We start from the raw sequence: 17,476 nt of genomic DNA, 5'->3' as shown, positions 1-17,476 counted from the left end.
ACTGGAATAGCTCATTAAAATTTGACTTACACAAAACCATACAGAAGACCAGGATGAAGAGTTTGAGTAGGGTCTCCTGCTTCTCAAAGGACATCCTTGACATGAAGGCAGGCATCTTGTAGTTGCTTGTAGACTTCATCTTCACGCCCTGCTGCATGAAACAAACATCAATCAAATCAAAAATCACATCAATGTAGCGGTACTACTTGTACATTGTAAGTATTGTACTGTAGGGCAATTCCATGGTAACTCGTGCTACACTTTTGGGCATCCTTTTACAAACTTGATGCTCCAGCTTTTTAACTCATTTGAGTAGAAGCTCGATCCTCAATAGTATTGCTACATGAAGATATCAACTGTTGTATGTTTGGGACAGCTGCGAAAAACGTTAACTAAACATAATTAAAAAAAGGAAAAGCTACGTAGCCCATGCTCTATATTGAATAGGCCGTAATTTTTTTTTAAAAATCACTAAAAATTAAGAAGTTAAAGACCAAAGGGGGTAGGGGAGATTGGGGTTAGTTGGAACGCGGGGTAAGTTGAAACATTGTATTTTTTTTTGACACAAAAAATTAATTTGGTAAAATACTGGCACCTAGTAATAGGTATTAGTAAGGGTCATCCACCAAATTAGCAACAGCACTGATGCCCCACCAGTGTTGGCTTGGGAAAGGAATATCTGTTTTTTGACTTACTGACTAATTTTTATACCCCTCAGAAAAGATGCGTTATCTCCATGTTGTTTGAAGATTCAGGAGATTATATTTTGAGTATCATAAGCACTAGTAGTATACTTAAGCCCCAGAATAATGTTAAATAAAAGTTTTATTGTATTTCTTATTTTGTGTAATGAACTTTGAAATGTAAAAATAGGCATCGGGGTTAGTTGAAACTTTTGAGGTGGGGTTAGTTGACACGTGAAAATCGATAGAAAAATATGGTTAAAATTTGACTTTTAAAAATTTTTAACATGTTTACCATTTCTTCAATATTGCTTTAATATGGTTAAAAAGAAATAATACAAGCAAAAAGTGCACACAGAAAGTACATTTTATAATATTTTAGGCTTCTCATATTTTGGTCCATGGTGACACTCGTCACCTTGTGTCCAAAGTATTTACCAAGACTCCCACATATTTATTTATTCATTTTTTCACACTGATTGTATGTTAAAGGGTGCCTTCAAGGGAAGTATAACCCTAACAACACAATAATAATTATTTTGAAGTTTTTACAAGCCGTGTTTCAACTTCTCACCCTATGTTTCAACTTACCCCAGGGGTGGGGTTAGTTGAAACACTTTTATATTTTCAAATTGAATTATATGAATAATCATAAGCAGGTCCAATAAAGTTTAAGGCTGTATTTGTAGCATGTATGTATATGTTTATAGTGAGTCGTAAGTTCTGCGTAGTACTGTATTGAAATTGTAGAGTCGTAGATAATAAGTAAAAACAGTACCAGTTTGTTGTATAAAACACACAATGGTTTAATATAAACACACGACGTTTCGGACCAATGGTCCTTTATCAAGTGATGCCAAATATTTGAAACGAAACAAAACAAAACAATATATCGCGTACGTTGTTAAGTAGACCAAATAAACGCGGATGCGTAATGCTGCACGACACAAAAACTAACGCGTGGAGCGTAAAGACGCAAAAGTTAAATCAACACGCTGGAGATAAGTTTGCTGGGATAGATGCTGAGTTAAATAAAAAAATATATAAACTGACAAAATAAATTATAAATTAAACATTTCAAATTTGGTATTAAGTCCTTGTGGCTGTAGCGTTCCCAGCTTAAAGATGAGACGGTTCTCAGCAGCAAGACGATCTTGATTGGAGCCTCTAGATGCAATGACGCCGCCAACTTTGATGTCAGCAATGGTGCACATAGATGGATGGTTGAAATGCCGTGCTACTGGGAAGCCGTCAAGATTGATTCTGATTGATCTTAGATGTTCCGTAAATCTGTCAGCAAGACGACGGCATGTTTCACCGATATAAAGTTTCTTGCATCTCGTGCACATGATAACGTAAACTACGTTGGTGGTGACACATGTGAAATGGCTTGTGATGTCAAACGTGCCATGGGGTCCCTCGATGTGTGTAAGATCTAACGATACATAGGGGCATGTGTTACATCGTTTCCGTTTACAACTGAATGTACCAGGTTCATCGGAAACTGGAGGCAGCGGATGTGAAGCACGCACTAGATGATCTGATATATTACGATCTTTCTTGAAGGCTGTAACTGGAGGCTCATCAAATATGTCACACGTGTCCTCACTTTCTTGCAGGATCTTGAATTGTCGTCTTATGATATTACGAATGGGAATGGTGTGAGGATGGTATGTAAGAACCAAGGGTACACGGTTGGAACTGGATTTGCTTGATTCTGTCAGGGCAGATTCCCTATCAACTTCATAGTGATATGGTTAGTGTTTCTTGAAAGTAATCGGTTTGCGTTAAAAAGAGGATTTTGTGAAAAATGTTTCAACTAACCCAATCTCCCCTACTACATCCCTGGCCAATTTTGTGCCTATTTTTGCATTTTCTCAAAAATTATAGCACATTGGTGACAAGTAAGATATGTATATTATAGGGGCAAGGACTACAACTACTGCACTGGAAATTTTATTTCAGCACAGACAACAGTTGTGGAGTTACAGTCAAAAATGAGGGAAAACCAATATTTGATCAATAAATCAATAACTACTTGTCTTGAGTTGCTGAATTTTCAGTGCAGTAGTTGTAGTCCTTGCCCCTATTTACATATCTTACTTGTCACCAATGCGCTATAATTTTTGAGAAAAATGCAAAAATAGGCACAAAATTGGCCAGGGGTGTAGTACCCCCTTAAGGTTACAGGTAACTTCTACCAGGGGGATGACACTCTTATTCACATTTTCATTTTACAACGCAAACCTATATCGAATCCCGGTGGTTTTGCGAATAATGAAATGTCCGCATCCCAGATCAATTAAACCCTGGTATGAATTATTTATTAGCTTTCGCCACGATCCGCTTTGCAATAACATAAAAGCACTTCAAATAACAGCCCGTTGATTTCAATGAACTACGCCCTGAAACCGATAGTGCCCAGTAACGAAGCTCTAGCTCCCATTGACCTCTATACAGGTCAGTGAGCTCTCCATACACAAATGAACAAGTACAATAGGACAAGGCCAGCACCTATGACCTGCTTAGTGACATGTTATTTTGAAGTCTTCTAAAGCTTAATATCTTGAAGATTAGTATTCGTTTGTACATATGGACTCATGCATTTATGATGCAAAATATTAGTTCTTACATGTATATAAAATTACAAAATATTGGTATTATGACACACGGTATAGGTGATATAAAACGACTAATAAAATCATGTCATCATGGTGTCATGTCAAAGGTTCATTATATCCCGTATGTTTGTCTAAATTAATTAATATTTTCAGAACAATTTCTACACCCATTTAATATGTACTCAGGTGGAACCCGACTTTTTTTAATTTTCATTTCTTTTTATGTAACAAATTCAGGTTTTTCCATTGCGCGCACTGCCGGGCAATACAAATTTAATGCTAACATTGAATAAACGCGGAATTAAGAATATATGCGTTTATATACAGCGTCTGACTCTACCTGAGGACCTAGCCTGAGTCCCATGGGCTCCAAGAATGGCTCTCCATACACAAATGAACAAATAGAATGAAGGGTCGCCATTGCTCTCCATACACAAATGAACAAATACAATGGAGAGTCCGACTGCCATGCAAATGAGCCAAGTGTCCTCTCAAGGTATGCTCTGTGCTTCTACTTTTGTTTTAATGTCAAATTTAAGAGTCTGGGAGTACTGGTCTGTAGCCCGGCCCCACAACTCAACACAAAGTTGACAACCATGAGAGTTACCAAATTGCGCAGAAAAGGGGTTATTTTTTACCAGTAGCAAGGACCGCGAAATGGGCAAAATAGGGGGTATTTAATTTGCACTGTCCGTGAAATTTGACAGTGAAATCAGCAAAATTAGGGTATTTAATTTGCACTGTCCGCGAAATTTGGATAAAAGGGGTAGGCCTACTTGAGAAAATCCAGAAATTTTATGTCATATTTAGTGTTTGAAATTTCTAATCATTGAAAAGGGGTGTTTGAAATTCTGGTCATTAAAAACTACAAAAAAGGGGTTGTTTTTGGCCAAATTTTGTCCTCGATTTTGCACGGAAAAGGGGGGTAAATTTGATGAAAAATCATTGCAAAAGGGGGCCTTTGAAAGATTTGGTAACTCTCATGGTTGTCAACTTTTGTGTTGAGTTGGGGGGCTGGGGTCTGGAGTCTGGAGCCTTGGCCTTTTTCACTCTGCCACCAGTACCAATCGCCAGGATTGGCAGGAATTTTGTTGCAAGTTGTAATTGTATTCATTTTGGAACGAAATGACAGCTTGTTCGACAAAATGAAAGGTTTATTTGTATAGTTAAACACATGCTTAGCCTTGATGCGAAAATTTAATTTGACAAATCAGAATTTCAACCTTATAGCTCTCAGCTCAGGTGGTTGACATTCATTCAATTGTACATGCACACGTATGTGTACTGCATGCAGCATGCAGTGCCACGTCAGTTTACCGTACCGTACCAAAAACATTTAAGCTTAAAATCTATCTCTTTTACGTGACACATCCCGCACATTAATAACACAACAAATAAACTTAATACAAATACTCAAATCATATCAAGATATTTCTGGGTACTTACTTTAAGCAGTTATTTGCCCTTTAAAATGCTTCAAGAAACAGGCCCACTTCGTCAACGTGGACAAACTTCGCTTGGAAATGGACGAATGGTCAAAGGTTATTTCAGGTCATAAAACTAGCCTGAGTCTTCCGCCTACTTCGATCCGTATGTGAATTGTTGAAGAGTACGCACACATTATGGCAAGCCAAACAAGCTCAAACATGACAAGATTTTAACCAAAAAAAAAAGCCTAAAAACTGAGTTTTCAGTGAAAATAGTAACTGTTTACTCAATTTTTCCTTTTAATTCTTCCTTTCTTAGTTCTTTCTTTCTGTAGTGAGTGTTCAGAAGTACTTTGGAACGACCTCAGGCAATTATCTGGCAACTTGGATGTCATTTTCTTCGGCGGACGGGGGTCATAAATATGTAGGTGACCAGAGTCAATTTTTATGACCCCCTATTGCGGGCCCCCTATCTTGGGTCGAACATTTTTATGACCCCCCCCCCCCTCCGCCTACACACATCTACTTGTAATGTGTGTCGACTGGGGACTTTTTTGACATGGGGACTTTTTTATGAATTGTGTGTCGACTGGGGACTTTTATGTGCCAAACTCCTACCAATCGGGGACCTGTGTGCTCTCAAGTTTAGTAGGCTTACAACCGGGGACCTCACCCTACCCCTAAAAAGTACCCAGTTGGAGTAATTCATTTTTTGACATCTTCACCCATAGGGGGACTACCCAAGTATTACAACTGGGGACATCCTGCTTAATTTAGAGCGAAGTCCCCAGCTAGTGGGGAAAAACACACAAAAAAGTCCTCATTCGTAGGGTTTTACAAGCGCAGACTAGCCTGAGTCTTCCGCCGACTTCCGTATGATGTGAATTGTTGAAGAGCCAAAATGACCCTTGAAAGTAGTCATTTTGCAGGGTCAACTATGCACCGAACCAATTGAAGTCATTTTTGACCCGGTACATGAAGTCAAAAGATTGACCCAAATTGTAGTTAAAAATGACTACATTTAGGGTCAAAAAATGAATAGAGTCAGTTGAAAAATAACCCTATTAGTGTCAAAAAATGATTATATCCGGGGGTCATAATTAGAAAATTACCCCTAACGTAGTTGAAATGACTACATTCAGGGGTCCCGGTTTGAAAATGACCCCGGAACGTGGGTCAAAAATGACTAAGCCTATATTTGGGGTCATTTAAATATGACCCTTTTAGGGTTTTTTTTTTATATGATGTCAACGACTGAAAATGACCCCTATGGTTGTAAAATTTGACCCATCCAGGGTTATTTCAAATTGACCCCTTAATTTTGACTACCTATTTTTAAGTGTGAAACATGACAGGATTTCAAAAAAAACTGGGGTTTCAGTGAAAATAGTACCGCGGTAACTGTTTACTCATTTTTTTCCTTTTTATTCTTCCTTTCTTTTTAGTTCTTTCTTTCTTTAAGAAATACCGAAGTTTGGTGCGCCCTGAGGCAATTACCGTATCTAATTAGGGCAACGGCCCCGGGTCATAAGCCACGGGTAGGCCCTAAAACCTTTAAAAATTGATCCCTATCAAGATTGCAATTTTTTTTTTGCCTTCCTTCTGTTTTCCTGAATGATTGCTTTAAAACTCATAATGGCGCGGCGGCCCGGGGGGGGGGGGGTCATTGTGACCTGTACACCATCGACATCCGCGATAATCAACTTTTGAAAAGCCCCCTAAACAAGCATTTAACCCTTGGGCTAAAACGATAACACGCGCATATGTTTTCACACCCTAAACAGGGATTTTATTCCTTGCGTCAAATTTCATATTTCATTCCGCGTATTTGCAATTGCAATTTTGCTACCCTTTTTTTTCCAATTTTTCATGTTTTTGACACCCTAAACACGATACGCGCGTATCGTGCCTACCCACGAAAAACTACCCTTTTTACGCGTTATTATCGCGGATTGTGTACAGGCCACGGAGTGACCCCCCCCGCCGGGTGGCGGCCCCTGTTGTTACTAGGCCTACACTCTTAAAAGAGAAAGTGCAAGTCATATAACCTCGGTTTAGATATCCTGTATGCAGAACCCAGGAGGCTCGCCACCTATTAAAGTAGTGATAAGATTCTATAAAGAACCTTTAAAAGTTCTGTAAAGAACCTTCAAGATTTAAATAAGCCTAGTCTTTAAATAGTTCAAGGACATAACAAAGTTACGAAAAGTAAAAAGTAGTGTTAACCTTTTTGGTACTGTAGGCCTACTAAAAATCATTTTCTTGGAATAAGAATCTCTTTTCTGTTTCCTAATGGTTCCTTAAAGGTTCTTCAAGCTCAAGGTTCTACAAAGAACCTTTTTCTTGGCTACAGAACTTTTTTGGTGAGTATTTTTGCTTCAGGTTTAATGCTACTACACACTTAAAAATAAATTTAGGGGGTCAATTTGAAATAACCCTGGATGAAGTCAAATTTGACCACCATAGGGGTCATTTTCAGTTGTTGACATCATATTAAATTGACCTAAAAGGGTCATATTTAAATGACCCCAAATATAGTCATTTTTTGACCCACGTTCCGGGGTCATTTTCAAACCGGGACCCCTGAATGTAGTCATTTCAACTACGTTAGGGGTAATTTTCTAATCATGACCCCTGGATATAGTGATTTTTTACACTAATAGGGTTTCAACTGACTCTGTTAGGGGTTAAATCATTTTTTGACCCTAAATGTGGTCATTTTTAACTACAATTTGGGTCAAATCATTTGACTTCATGTACCGGGTCAAAAATGACTTCAATGGGTTCGGTGCATAGTTGACTGCATATGGGGTCAAAAATTACTACTTTAGGGTCATTTTTGACTACCTATTTTTAAGTGTGTATAGTTTTACACGACCCCTCCCCTTCATACGTGCCAAAAAAACTTTTTAACTCCCCTCTCCGTTCACACACCAAACACTTTTTACCCCCTTCCTATATAACTGCACACATTTTATGACCCTACATATATAGTTTCCAGCCCCCAGGTATTTCTGAACACTCCCTTGTAGCTATACTGATCGGGTTTAAATGCAAAACAGCATGATCATATTCATATTATTGTCTCCGCCTACTCACTTTTTTTTTCAAAAAGAATTCAATTTTAAAAAAAAAAATTGAATTCTTGGTAATTTAAAATTTGAAATTTGTCAATTTTTCCTCGAAAATGGATCGGGTAAAAAATGAATATGTTAGAGACAAATTTCTGAGAATTTAAAAGTAAATTAAAAAATTTGACCGGCGTTTGAATTAGGTAAAATGTATGATATAGACGCACGTAAAGCTCCAAACAGCGGTGCAGCCAATGGGGCGACTAGGGGCAGCTGCCCCCTGCCCCCCCCCCCCGTGAGATCAAACATTCGTTAGAACTTCAATATTACTGGAAATAGATGGGACTAGATTAAATAACGTAGATATGTTACATCAAATATTTTACGTCGAATAAGAAGTCTGTAGGGTCCTTTAATAGTTTTCATTGCCATGTATCTGGGCTTCAATTTTGAAATGGATATAGGTGTAGGGCTGGCACTTTTGCACTTTCGTAAAAAATATGGGGTCATTGGGTGAGAACATATCCCTGGTGAGAGCATGACTTTTTTTTAAATGGAATCTTTGGGTGAGAACCGAAACAACGCTACAGAAACCTCGAAAATAGAATCTCTAGTTCTAAATGGCTTCAAATTTCTTTGTTTTTTCAAAATAAGTAACAAAATCAGTGATAAATGAAAGTTGTTGTTCAAATTGAACTTGTAATGGTCTTTGAGTGACAGATCAAACGGAAAAATAGGGGGTCTTCGGTTGACAGAGCATGTGTTCGTAAAAAATATGGGGTCTTTGGGTGACAGCGATGCTGAAAAAGGGGGTCTTACTCTTAACAGCCCTACATGCGCGTCATGCACCTCCAAAGTTGGAGTGCCCCCCGGTATCTGATTATAATTCTGAACTAACATCGTACTAACAGTTGACTCACAACTTGGTTGAAAGGTTATTTTTTGGCAGCAAAGTCATACAGGGTCAAATTTCAAACTTGCTCAAATGGTGTTTCTCTATAGAGCCCCAACCACCCCCCCCACCCAAAATCACATGGTATTTAGCTCAAGAATAGTTGGTAGGTCAAACTGTACTTTCTCTGCAAAAAATCCAGCACGGTCAAATTTCTAACTTGCTCAGATGGTGTTTCACTATAATCATAAGGATTCCCCTTCCATCTAAAGTTCTTAAGTTGAATAACTTTTACTTTTTTGACCTTTGACTGCCTAGAGCCCCCCCCCCAAAAAAAATCATCTGGTATTTAGCTCAAGAATAGTAGGTATGTCAAACTATACTTTCTCTGTAAAATATTCCAGCATAGTCAAAATTCAAACTTGCTCAAATGGTTTCTCTATAATCATAAGGATTCCCTTTCCATCTTAAGTTGAATCACTTTCCTTTTTGACCCCCCTAGAGCCACCCCCCCCCCCCAAATCATCTGGTATTTAAGAATAGTAGGTAGGTCAAACTATACTTTCTGTGAATCACCTGCAAAAAATCCAGCCTCGTTGCAATTAGTTCTTTTCTGGTAAATCCTACCATGTATCATATTAAACTACAAATAGACAAACACAAAAACAAACTTGGATTTAATTGTGTGTGACGTTTTATTTGTATGTTAGCTTTATCAGTAACCGTAATTTAATAAAGTAAATTTCTGTAAACTTTACTATTACATGAATAAAGGGCTTACAACCAAAATATTTGATTCTCTTGAAAAATCAAACAATATCTCTGTAAAAACATTAATTCCCTTTCCATCTTAAGTTGAATCACTTTCCTTTTTTGACCCCCCTAGAGCCACCCCCCCCCCAAATCATCTGGTATTTAAGAATAGTAGGTAGGTCAAACTATACTTTCTGTGAATCACCTGCAAAAAATCCAGCCTCGTTGCAATTAGTTCTTTTCTGGTAAATCCTACCATGTATCATATTAAACTACAAATAGACAAACACAAAAACAAACTTGGATTTAATTGTGTGTGACGTTTTATTTGTATGTTAGCTTTATCAGTAACCGTAATTTAATAAAGTAAATTTCTGTAAACTTTACTATTACATGAATAAAGGGCTTACAACCAAAATATTTGATTCTCTTGAAAAATCAAACAATATCTCTGTAAAAACATTAAATGTTTCAGTTCTCCTTGATAGGACATGCACATAAAGTATCTGTAACATCAATAACCTTTACCTGCAGTGGTGGTGGAAGCATTCAAAATTGCGGGGGGGTATTTTTGCCGCTTTTACAAGGACATTTACGTGTGAAATTTTTTTCCATTTCAGACTATTGCAGCCAAAATATAAAGTTGAATTTGTATTCGATTGGCTAGTATGTGCAAAGCGTGCACAATGTTGCAATTGTAAACTATTTCGGTCCAAAACACTGTTTTTCAGGCTAAAAGGACAAGGCAATGCACAGGGAATCATTGCTTTAATTTTTCTTCTCTTAGGAGCAGGCCCATAGCCAAGAGAGGTGCCACCCACACCGCCCCAAAAATTTGCAAAATAATGCAAAAAGTCCACAAATTGAAGAATTTGCAAGCGTAGCGATCCAAAACATTTCTTTTTTTAAGCTTTTTTGGTCAAAAAAGGTCTAAATTTGGTGAAGAAAGTCCACTTTTCACAGAATTGCCCCCCCCCCCCCTTGGAAAAATGTCCAACCTTTCAAAATCAGCACCTCCCCCCACAAAAAATCCTGACTACAGGCCTGCATTAGGAGTTTTAGGAGGACGTACCCTTAAGGAAAAATTTAGGTGGGAGGTGTCCCCCCCCCCCCCGGCCTGCTTCCACCACCTATGCCTATCTGCTTGTCATTAATAATACAGATACTTTGTAAGACAAAATTATTTATTCTCATACTTTATATTGTGACAATTACAGTAACTGCCTTTCTGAGTTATATATTGTGAGTATTTGTGACCCTTTTCTAACTAAGTATAAAAACATTTGGAAATGTACAACATCATCAGATAGAAATATAGGAAGACTGAATCAAGGCAAAATATCATCAGGTAGAAATATAGGAAGACTCTATATAGGCAAATATGTTTTCTCCAAGGTGCAATTGCGAACAAACATAATATGTGACCATCCAGCACAACTGAGCCCTGAAGTCGCCAATCATCATTTTTGAGATATTCAACTAAAATATTTTGCTTGAAATTAGCTTTAAAATGATGTATATCATGTCTATAGTATAGTCAATAAATCCTTTGTTTCCTATTGTTTATTGTTAAGTTCAAAGGAGCATATCTCAATAGTGGCACTGGCGACATCCGGGCTCAGTTGTGATGGATGGTCACATATGCTGCACACAAAAAGTATCCGTACACGTACACAACAATAGACACAAATGTTGCTGTTGCTGCCTTATCCTCTATTCCAAAATAATGTGTCCTTGAATTGGCAGTAAACACGATCACACAATGGGTGAGGTGCATTATTTCTGTTTATCCTGCCCTGGCCACATTATTTGGGGATACAGGATACATGTACCATTGATTTATTAAAGATTAAACAATAAATTAATAGTATTCCTATTTCACTAATGATTTCTGTGAAAATTCTTTTAGGGGTAAAAATAACATGGGGGTCACACCCATTGTGGCCTGTACACCATCCGCAAGAATCAACTTTTGAAAAGCACCCTAAACAAGGATTTAACCCTTGGCTAAAACAATACCCTAAACAGGTAACATGCGCCTGTTTTGCACTCTAAACAGGGATTTTATTCCTTGCATCAAATTAAAGAAGGATTACTGTGCTATTTCACACCCTAAACATGGATCACTTTCTCCTGGATTTTCTCTGGGATTTTCAGGAAAATTTCAAATTTCCACCATAAATTTCTTTTTACATGCATTTTGAAGATCATTTCCCCATTTATATTTATCTCTCGATCTATCCAATTTACATACCCTTTCCATGGATTAGCACATTGCAATTTTGCAACCCTTTTCCCCCAATTTTTAATGTTTCACACCCTAAATGTGATACGCGCGTATCAGGCCTACATATACCCACGAAAAACTACCATTTTTACGCATTTTTTTTCTCGCGGATGGTGTACAGGCCACAATGGGAGTGACCCCCGACAAATAAAGTGAAAATCCCTGGATGAATAGCAAGTCTCTTACAGCAATCAACATACAAAATATTAGAAAAAAATATATAAGATTTCATAAATTTGTTAGTTTGTAAGTAAAATAAATTCCATTCATATTGATAGTGACAAATCATAATCAAAACATTGCATTTGCTGTGTGAGGGGCACAGCCTGAGCTTTCGGTCCATCCTGAATGATAAGTGCCATTACATGTTGAACACTGTACAGGTTAAAACCCGCATCATGCTGCTATATAGCTCAGTGGTTAGAGCTTCAAGTCTAGTTTAGTAAAGGCAACATGTTTGAGTTCGTGGTTTAACCCCATGAGAACTACCTGCCGATTGGCCAAAAAGAATTCAATTGGACCAATCAGCAACATTGTTAGAATAATTTCACCACGCCAAAAAAAATTGGGGTGAATTATTTGCAAAGCTCCGTTCTAATTCAAAGCTCCATTCTGATTGGTGATTAAAGTAAAGATATCATGTAATTGACCAATCAGAGGCAATGTTTGATCGGCAGGTAGTGCTCAGGGGGTTAAGGCTATGCTCTATCATCTGTTCCAATCTCTTTCACAAATAGAATAATACTCTTGTGCGTGTTTCTTTTCTATATATACATACATTATACTTGTAGATATTGCACTAACTAAAAAACATGGCATTTGGCGGATTTGGAGTGGAATTTGGAAGGGTTATTTTGGATTTGGAGGGAAATTATGCTTCCCCATGTAAGAAATACATAAACAAATGACTCATCTTTAAGCCCGATGCATAATTATTCCAAACAATAATACGATATTCTGACTTTGTAAAGAAAAACAGCTGCTATTTTGTTTTTACTTTTTTAGCCCAACTCCTCTACGGACATATGCAATGTTTTGATGTAAAAAACAATATTCAAAATAATATTTAATAGTCCCCATTTCTCTACTATTCCAATTTATGTTAGGGAACAAACGAAAGATCAATAACGTCCTATAAATGAAAGTGCTTTTGTTAGGAAGCTGACCCCCTCCCTCCCTGAAATGTGAGTGTGAAATCTTGAAAATTCCAAGCAGAAATATAAACTTTGACCAATACCGTAAAGATTCGCCTAATGGTGCACTTGGGCTCCTTTGCCTTGGGTTAAATTTCATGTGCAAATAGAGAGCTACCTCCTGAAATCCCAACAAGAATTAAGGTTCTGTGCCCCTATTTGCTGGTGGGAATTTTGCAGGAGGGAACTTTTAGGTTGTGCCTAAAATTCCACTTATGTCAAGGGAGCCCATAGCGCCATTAGGCGAACCTTTACAGTATTTTAACTACTTTTTCTTTATAAACGTAACCAGACTTTTGGATCCCCTCCCATCAACAAAAGGACTTTTTTGTTTATAGGAGTCATCAAACTTTTAGTTTGTTCCCTCACAAAACAATTATTTCTCATTTATTACAATTTATATTAGAAAATATTAAATATGTACAATACATCAACAATTACACAATTAAATTACTTTTCTGTCCTCCTGAGTAAACATCAAGTATCAGCCAATATATAACCCACCAGTTCTCAAACTGTGGGTCGAGACCCTTTTGAGGGTCGCAGCCTCATCCAAAAGGGGTCACGGGACTTACCGGAATTTTTTTAATACATCTACATGCATTAAAGTGCAGGGTACTATCGTATTTGTCATGTAACCCGATTTTGACCCATTTTAGCACTAAAATTGCACATTTTTACACGCTTCGCAAACATTTGTCCTGGTAAAGTCATTGTCCTGGTAAAGAACTTATTGGTGAGTAAATAAAATTCACTCTAAAAACACTATTCAGAATCACTAATACTTGTTATAATAGGCATGATTGTATTCATTTTAATATGCAGCACAACCAAGTTACTTTTCTCAGCAAATTGATCACTCTAATAGACTTGTTTTCTGTCAAACTATAAATGTGACCCATCACATCGAAACAGACCACCTTGCAGCAGAAATGAAAATGATATGAGATTTAAACACTAGAATAAACTGCTGCTTTTTAGCTTGAAAATGACACCTTACTTGACTTAACTTAACTTAACTTTAAAGCATTTATAAAGCGCCATCTATCTAGGTAGCCTAATCCGAGGCGCTATACAAAACACAAACAAAAATGACATAGGAAAATACAATCATAAACCGACAAGAAGCATATTTAGCAAAAAATACACTTTGAATTGGAACATAATATGAAATCAAATAGCATATTAAATATTAAAAGCACATTAAATATCATAAGCAGATTGGAACAAAAATGTTTTTAAACGATTAAAAAAAATATCAAGTGATACACAACAACGAATGTCCATAGGAAGATTGTTCCAAAGTTTTGGTGCACATGAAGAGAATGCTCTATCACCATACGAGGAAAAAGTTTTTTGTGTTGAAAGAAGAAGTTTATCTGACGATCTCAAAGTCCGTGTTGGAACATACGGAGTAAGAAGTTGGTTTATATAAGAAGGTGCAAGTCCATGTAGGGATTTCCATGTGAGCAGAAGAATTTTGAATTGAATCCTTTGACTGAATGGGTAACCAGTGAAGCTGTATGAGAGTAGGGGTTATGTGATCAAATTTACGAGTCTTTGAGAGTACACGAGCAGCTGCATTTTGTGTTCGCTGGAGCTTATCAAGAAGAGTGTTTGAAATTCCATATAAAAGTGCATTTCCATTATCAAGTCGGGAGGTGATGAGAGCATGAACAAGAATAGAGGCAGTGTCATCAGAAAGAATTTTTCTGATTGAGTTAATATTACTAATTTGAAAGTATGCAGACTGACATATTTTCTTCACTTGTTCAGCCATTGTCATGTTTTCATCAAGGAAAATCCCCAAGTTGCGTGCAGAATGTGTAGATTTAATGTTGGCATCAGCAATTTGAATATGAGTATTTTGAATTTTATTGCGCATTCGCGGTGTTGTAAACATGATAAGTTCAGTTTACTTGCTGAAATCAGATACAGTAAAAATGTTTTATGAGGCAAAACAAGCTCAGAATTCTTTTTTTTTTTTTTTTATTTTTTCATCTTCTTTCATTGTTATCTGCCAATGAAGCTAGCCGCGAAGTGGTCTGTTTCGATGTGATGGGTCACAATATACATTTAATGGTGCGCATTGGCTCTTTTGCTCCAGGGTAAATTTCGTGTTAAATAGAGAGATCACTCCTCTGAAAATCCCAACCAGAATTAAGGGTCTGTGCTGGTGGGATTTTTACATGAGGGCATTTTAAGTTTGTGCCTATAATTCCAGTTATGACAAGGTAGCCCATAGCGCCATTAGGCTGCAATCACATAGAAGTATACGGTATTAGTATACGGTATAGCGAATACCGTATACTTCTATGTGATCGCAGCCTTAGGCGAATCTTTATGGCATTTCATACAAATATATTAACATACTGCATATATGAAAGAAGTCCATTGCCTTAGGAAGATTTGCACATATTGATTGTACATTACAACAAAGTTATAAAACTCTGGATAATTTCAGACAAAGATTAACTTGTCGTCTCCATGTCATTCTGAAATGTTGCATAGTCCTCTTTTCCTTCATCGCTAACAAACGGTGTTGGTGTCGGCATCACATCACTTCTTTGAAGGTCGGGTCTTCTCGGTAGGAAGATCTTGACGTAGAATACATTGGTCAATAACAAGACTATCATAAATGCACCCCACTGTAGAAGAAATGGATATATATAAAATAGGTTTTAGCACTGGCACTGGAACAATAATTACTGTGAAGTTTCACCGCATGGTGACTGGTGTACATGAGCTCTTGTGCTTAAGTGTAATTTCACTTACAAAAAGAGAGCTCCCTCCCTGCAAAAAGCCCAACAAGAACAAAGGGTCTGTGCCCGTATTTCCTGGTGGGATTTTTACAGGAGGGCACTTTCAGTTTGTACATGTACCCAACATGTCATTACAGTATTAGAATGAATTGTTTGGGCCATCTTAAAGAGCATTCCTACACCTCAATGGCAGCTATAGCTGGGTCACATCCCACCGGAAATGTGAAATGATGCAGCTTTGGCGGGAATTTTAAACCGCATTCCAACACCTGTGTTACATGTAGAATAATGTAGAACCCCAGCAAACACAAAAACGTTTTTAAAACGTTTTAAATAAGTTATATTTTGGGTTTTGGTTTAGGTAATAACATTTTAATAACATTAAAATGTCGGGTTATATAAAGGTCATGAAACGTTTTAAAACGTTTTGTATTAAAACACACTACAACAATATTTTTTAAATGTTTTTGAAATGTCATTGTAAACTATTTTTGCAAACATTTCTGGCCAAATATTTTGTGAACACTTAAATAACATTATGTTAAAATATTTTCACCCAGCAAACACAGAAATGTTCTTAAAATGTTTTTTACAAAACGTTTTAATAACCTTTAAATGTCGGGTTATATAAAGGTCGTGAAAACATTTTAAAAACGTTATTGAAAATATTTTGGGCAAACATTTTTTGCAAAATATTTTTCAACCCCAAAATAACATTCTGTTTAGAATGATTTGTACCAAGTTTTCAAAAATGTTTTTGGAATGTTATTAAAAGCGTTTTTATACCCTTTATATAACCCGACATTTAAATGTTTTCTGTAAAACATTTGTGTTTGCTGTACAGTAAATTACCAACAAATGTTATTTAATGTTATGAAAACGTTTTATACCATTAATGTACCCTTTGTATAACCCGACATTTAAACGTTTTCTGACAATCTTTTATAACCTTTTGCGAATGATGTCGAAAACGTTTTGTGTTTGCTGGGACAACACCAGTTTGATGTGGATGGGACCCAAATGAATTCTGACCATCACTTGGCTCACTGGATTCGTCTATAACCAAAAGAGTACCCACTCCGCCATGTTTGTGTGTTGCTCATGAAGGGCACAATAGAGGACTGTAAAAGTGGAAATTTTTGAGCTACATTTATTTCCGTGTTCCAAGCTGCTACCGGGAAAATAACAACTCACGAATATATTCCTTTTGTGTATAGGCCAATGTAAGGAAATTTAGAATGGCAAATTTAAAAACAAGGGAAACAGTTCAAAATTAGCAAAACACACAAAATTAATCGCGCGAAAATTTCAACTTTTACAGCATACCTCCGGATTATTTCAAAATGTGCATGGCAAAATTTGATTTAAAGTGTATGCTTGTTTACGTTCTGCATCCAATGCATTCTGCCAATAACACACATACATGTAGCTCATATTTGGCAGGGAACTTAAAAGTACTCCCGTATTTCGTCAATTTTCCCAAAGGGGGGCGTTTATTCAAGGTCAATTTTAGAATGATAATTCCCGTTAAAATCATTAGGTAAACTTAAAACTCATGCTAAAATGACGAACTATGAACTAGAAACACTGACTTCTGGTTCACTTCGGGTTTACAATCCAGATTTTCGCCAATTATTGATGCTATTATCGACCATGGGGACAACTTGGTAAGCTTACTACACAAGATAGCTTGGAAATATCGCCATTTTTGAAACATCTTGGTTGAAAAAAGTGGTGGGCGTTTATTTGAGGGGGGGGGGGGCGACTATTTGACGAAATACAGTAAA

At 37.0% G+C, this 17,476-nt stretch overlaps 2 protein-coding genes across 3 annotated transcripts in view; both read right to left on the bottom strand.

Annotated features, from left to right (window-relative positions):
- LOC140162628 (dolichyl-diphosphooligosaccharide--protein glycosyltransferase subunit STT3A) overlaps positions 1–4,846 on the bottom strand; it is a 31,039-nt gene extending 26,193 nt beyond the window's left edge. The window contains exons 1-2 of one of the 2 annotated variants that reach the window (XM_072185901.1): positions 4,751–4,846; positions 31–151 (exon numbers count right to left, since the gene is read on the bottom strand). In XM_072185901.1, coding sequence (XP_072042002.1) covers positions 31–139 — 109 coding nt within the window. In that variant the 5' untranslated portion in view covers positions 140–151; positions 4,751–4,846. The remainder of the gene's footprint in view (positions 1–30; positions 152–4,750) is intronic. The other variant, XM_072185902.1, reaches the window with a different exon arrangement.
- The window catches only part of LOC140161720 (uncharacterized sodium-dependent transporter YhdH-like), a 70,587-nt gene continuing 54,855 nt past the window's right edge, over positions 1,745–17,476 (bottom strand). Inside the window, exons 12-13 of the mRNA XM_072185019.1 lie at positions 15,404–15,575; positions 1,745–2,424 (exon numbers count right to left, since the gene is read on the bottom strand). Of these exons, the coding sequence (XP_072041120.1) occupies positions 1,745–2,424; positions 15,404–15,575 (852 nt within the window). The remainder of the gene's footprint in view (positions 2,425–15,403; positions 15,576–17,476) is intronic.

Source organism: Amphiura filiformis, chromosome 10 (genome assembly GCF_039555335.1).
Source record: "Amphiura filiformis chromosome 10, Afil_fr2py, whole genome shotgun sequence".
Classification (NCBI taxonomy): domain Eukaryota; kingdom Metazoa; phylum Echinodermata; class Ophiuroidea; order Amphilepidida; family Amphiuridae; genus Amphiura; species Amphiura filiformis.
This window is presented reverse-complemented; position numbering and strand designations above follow the sequence as displayed.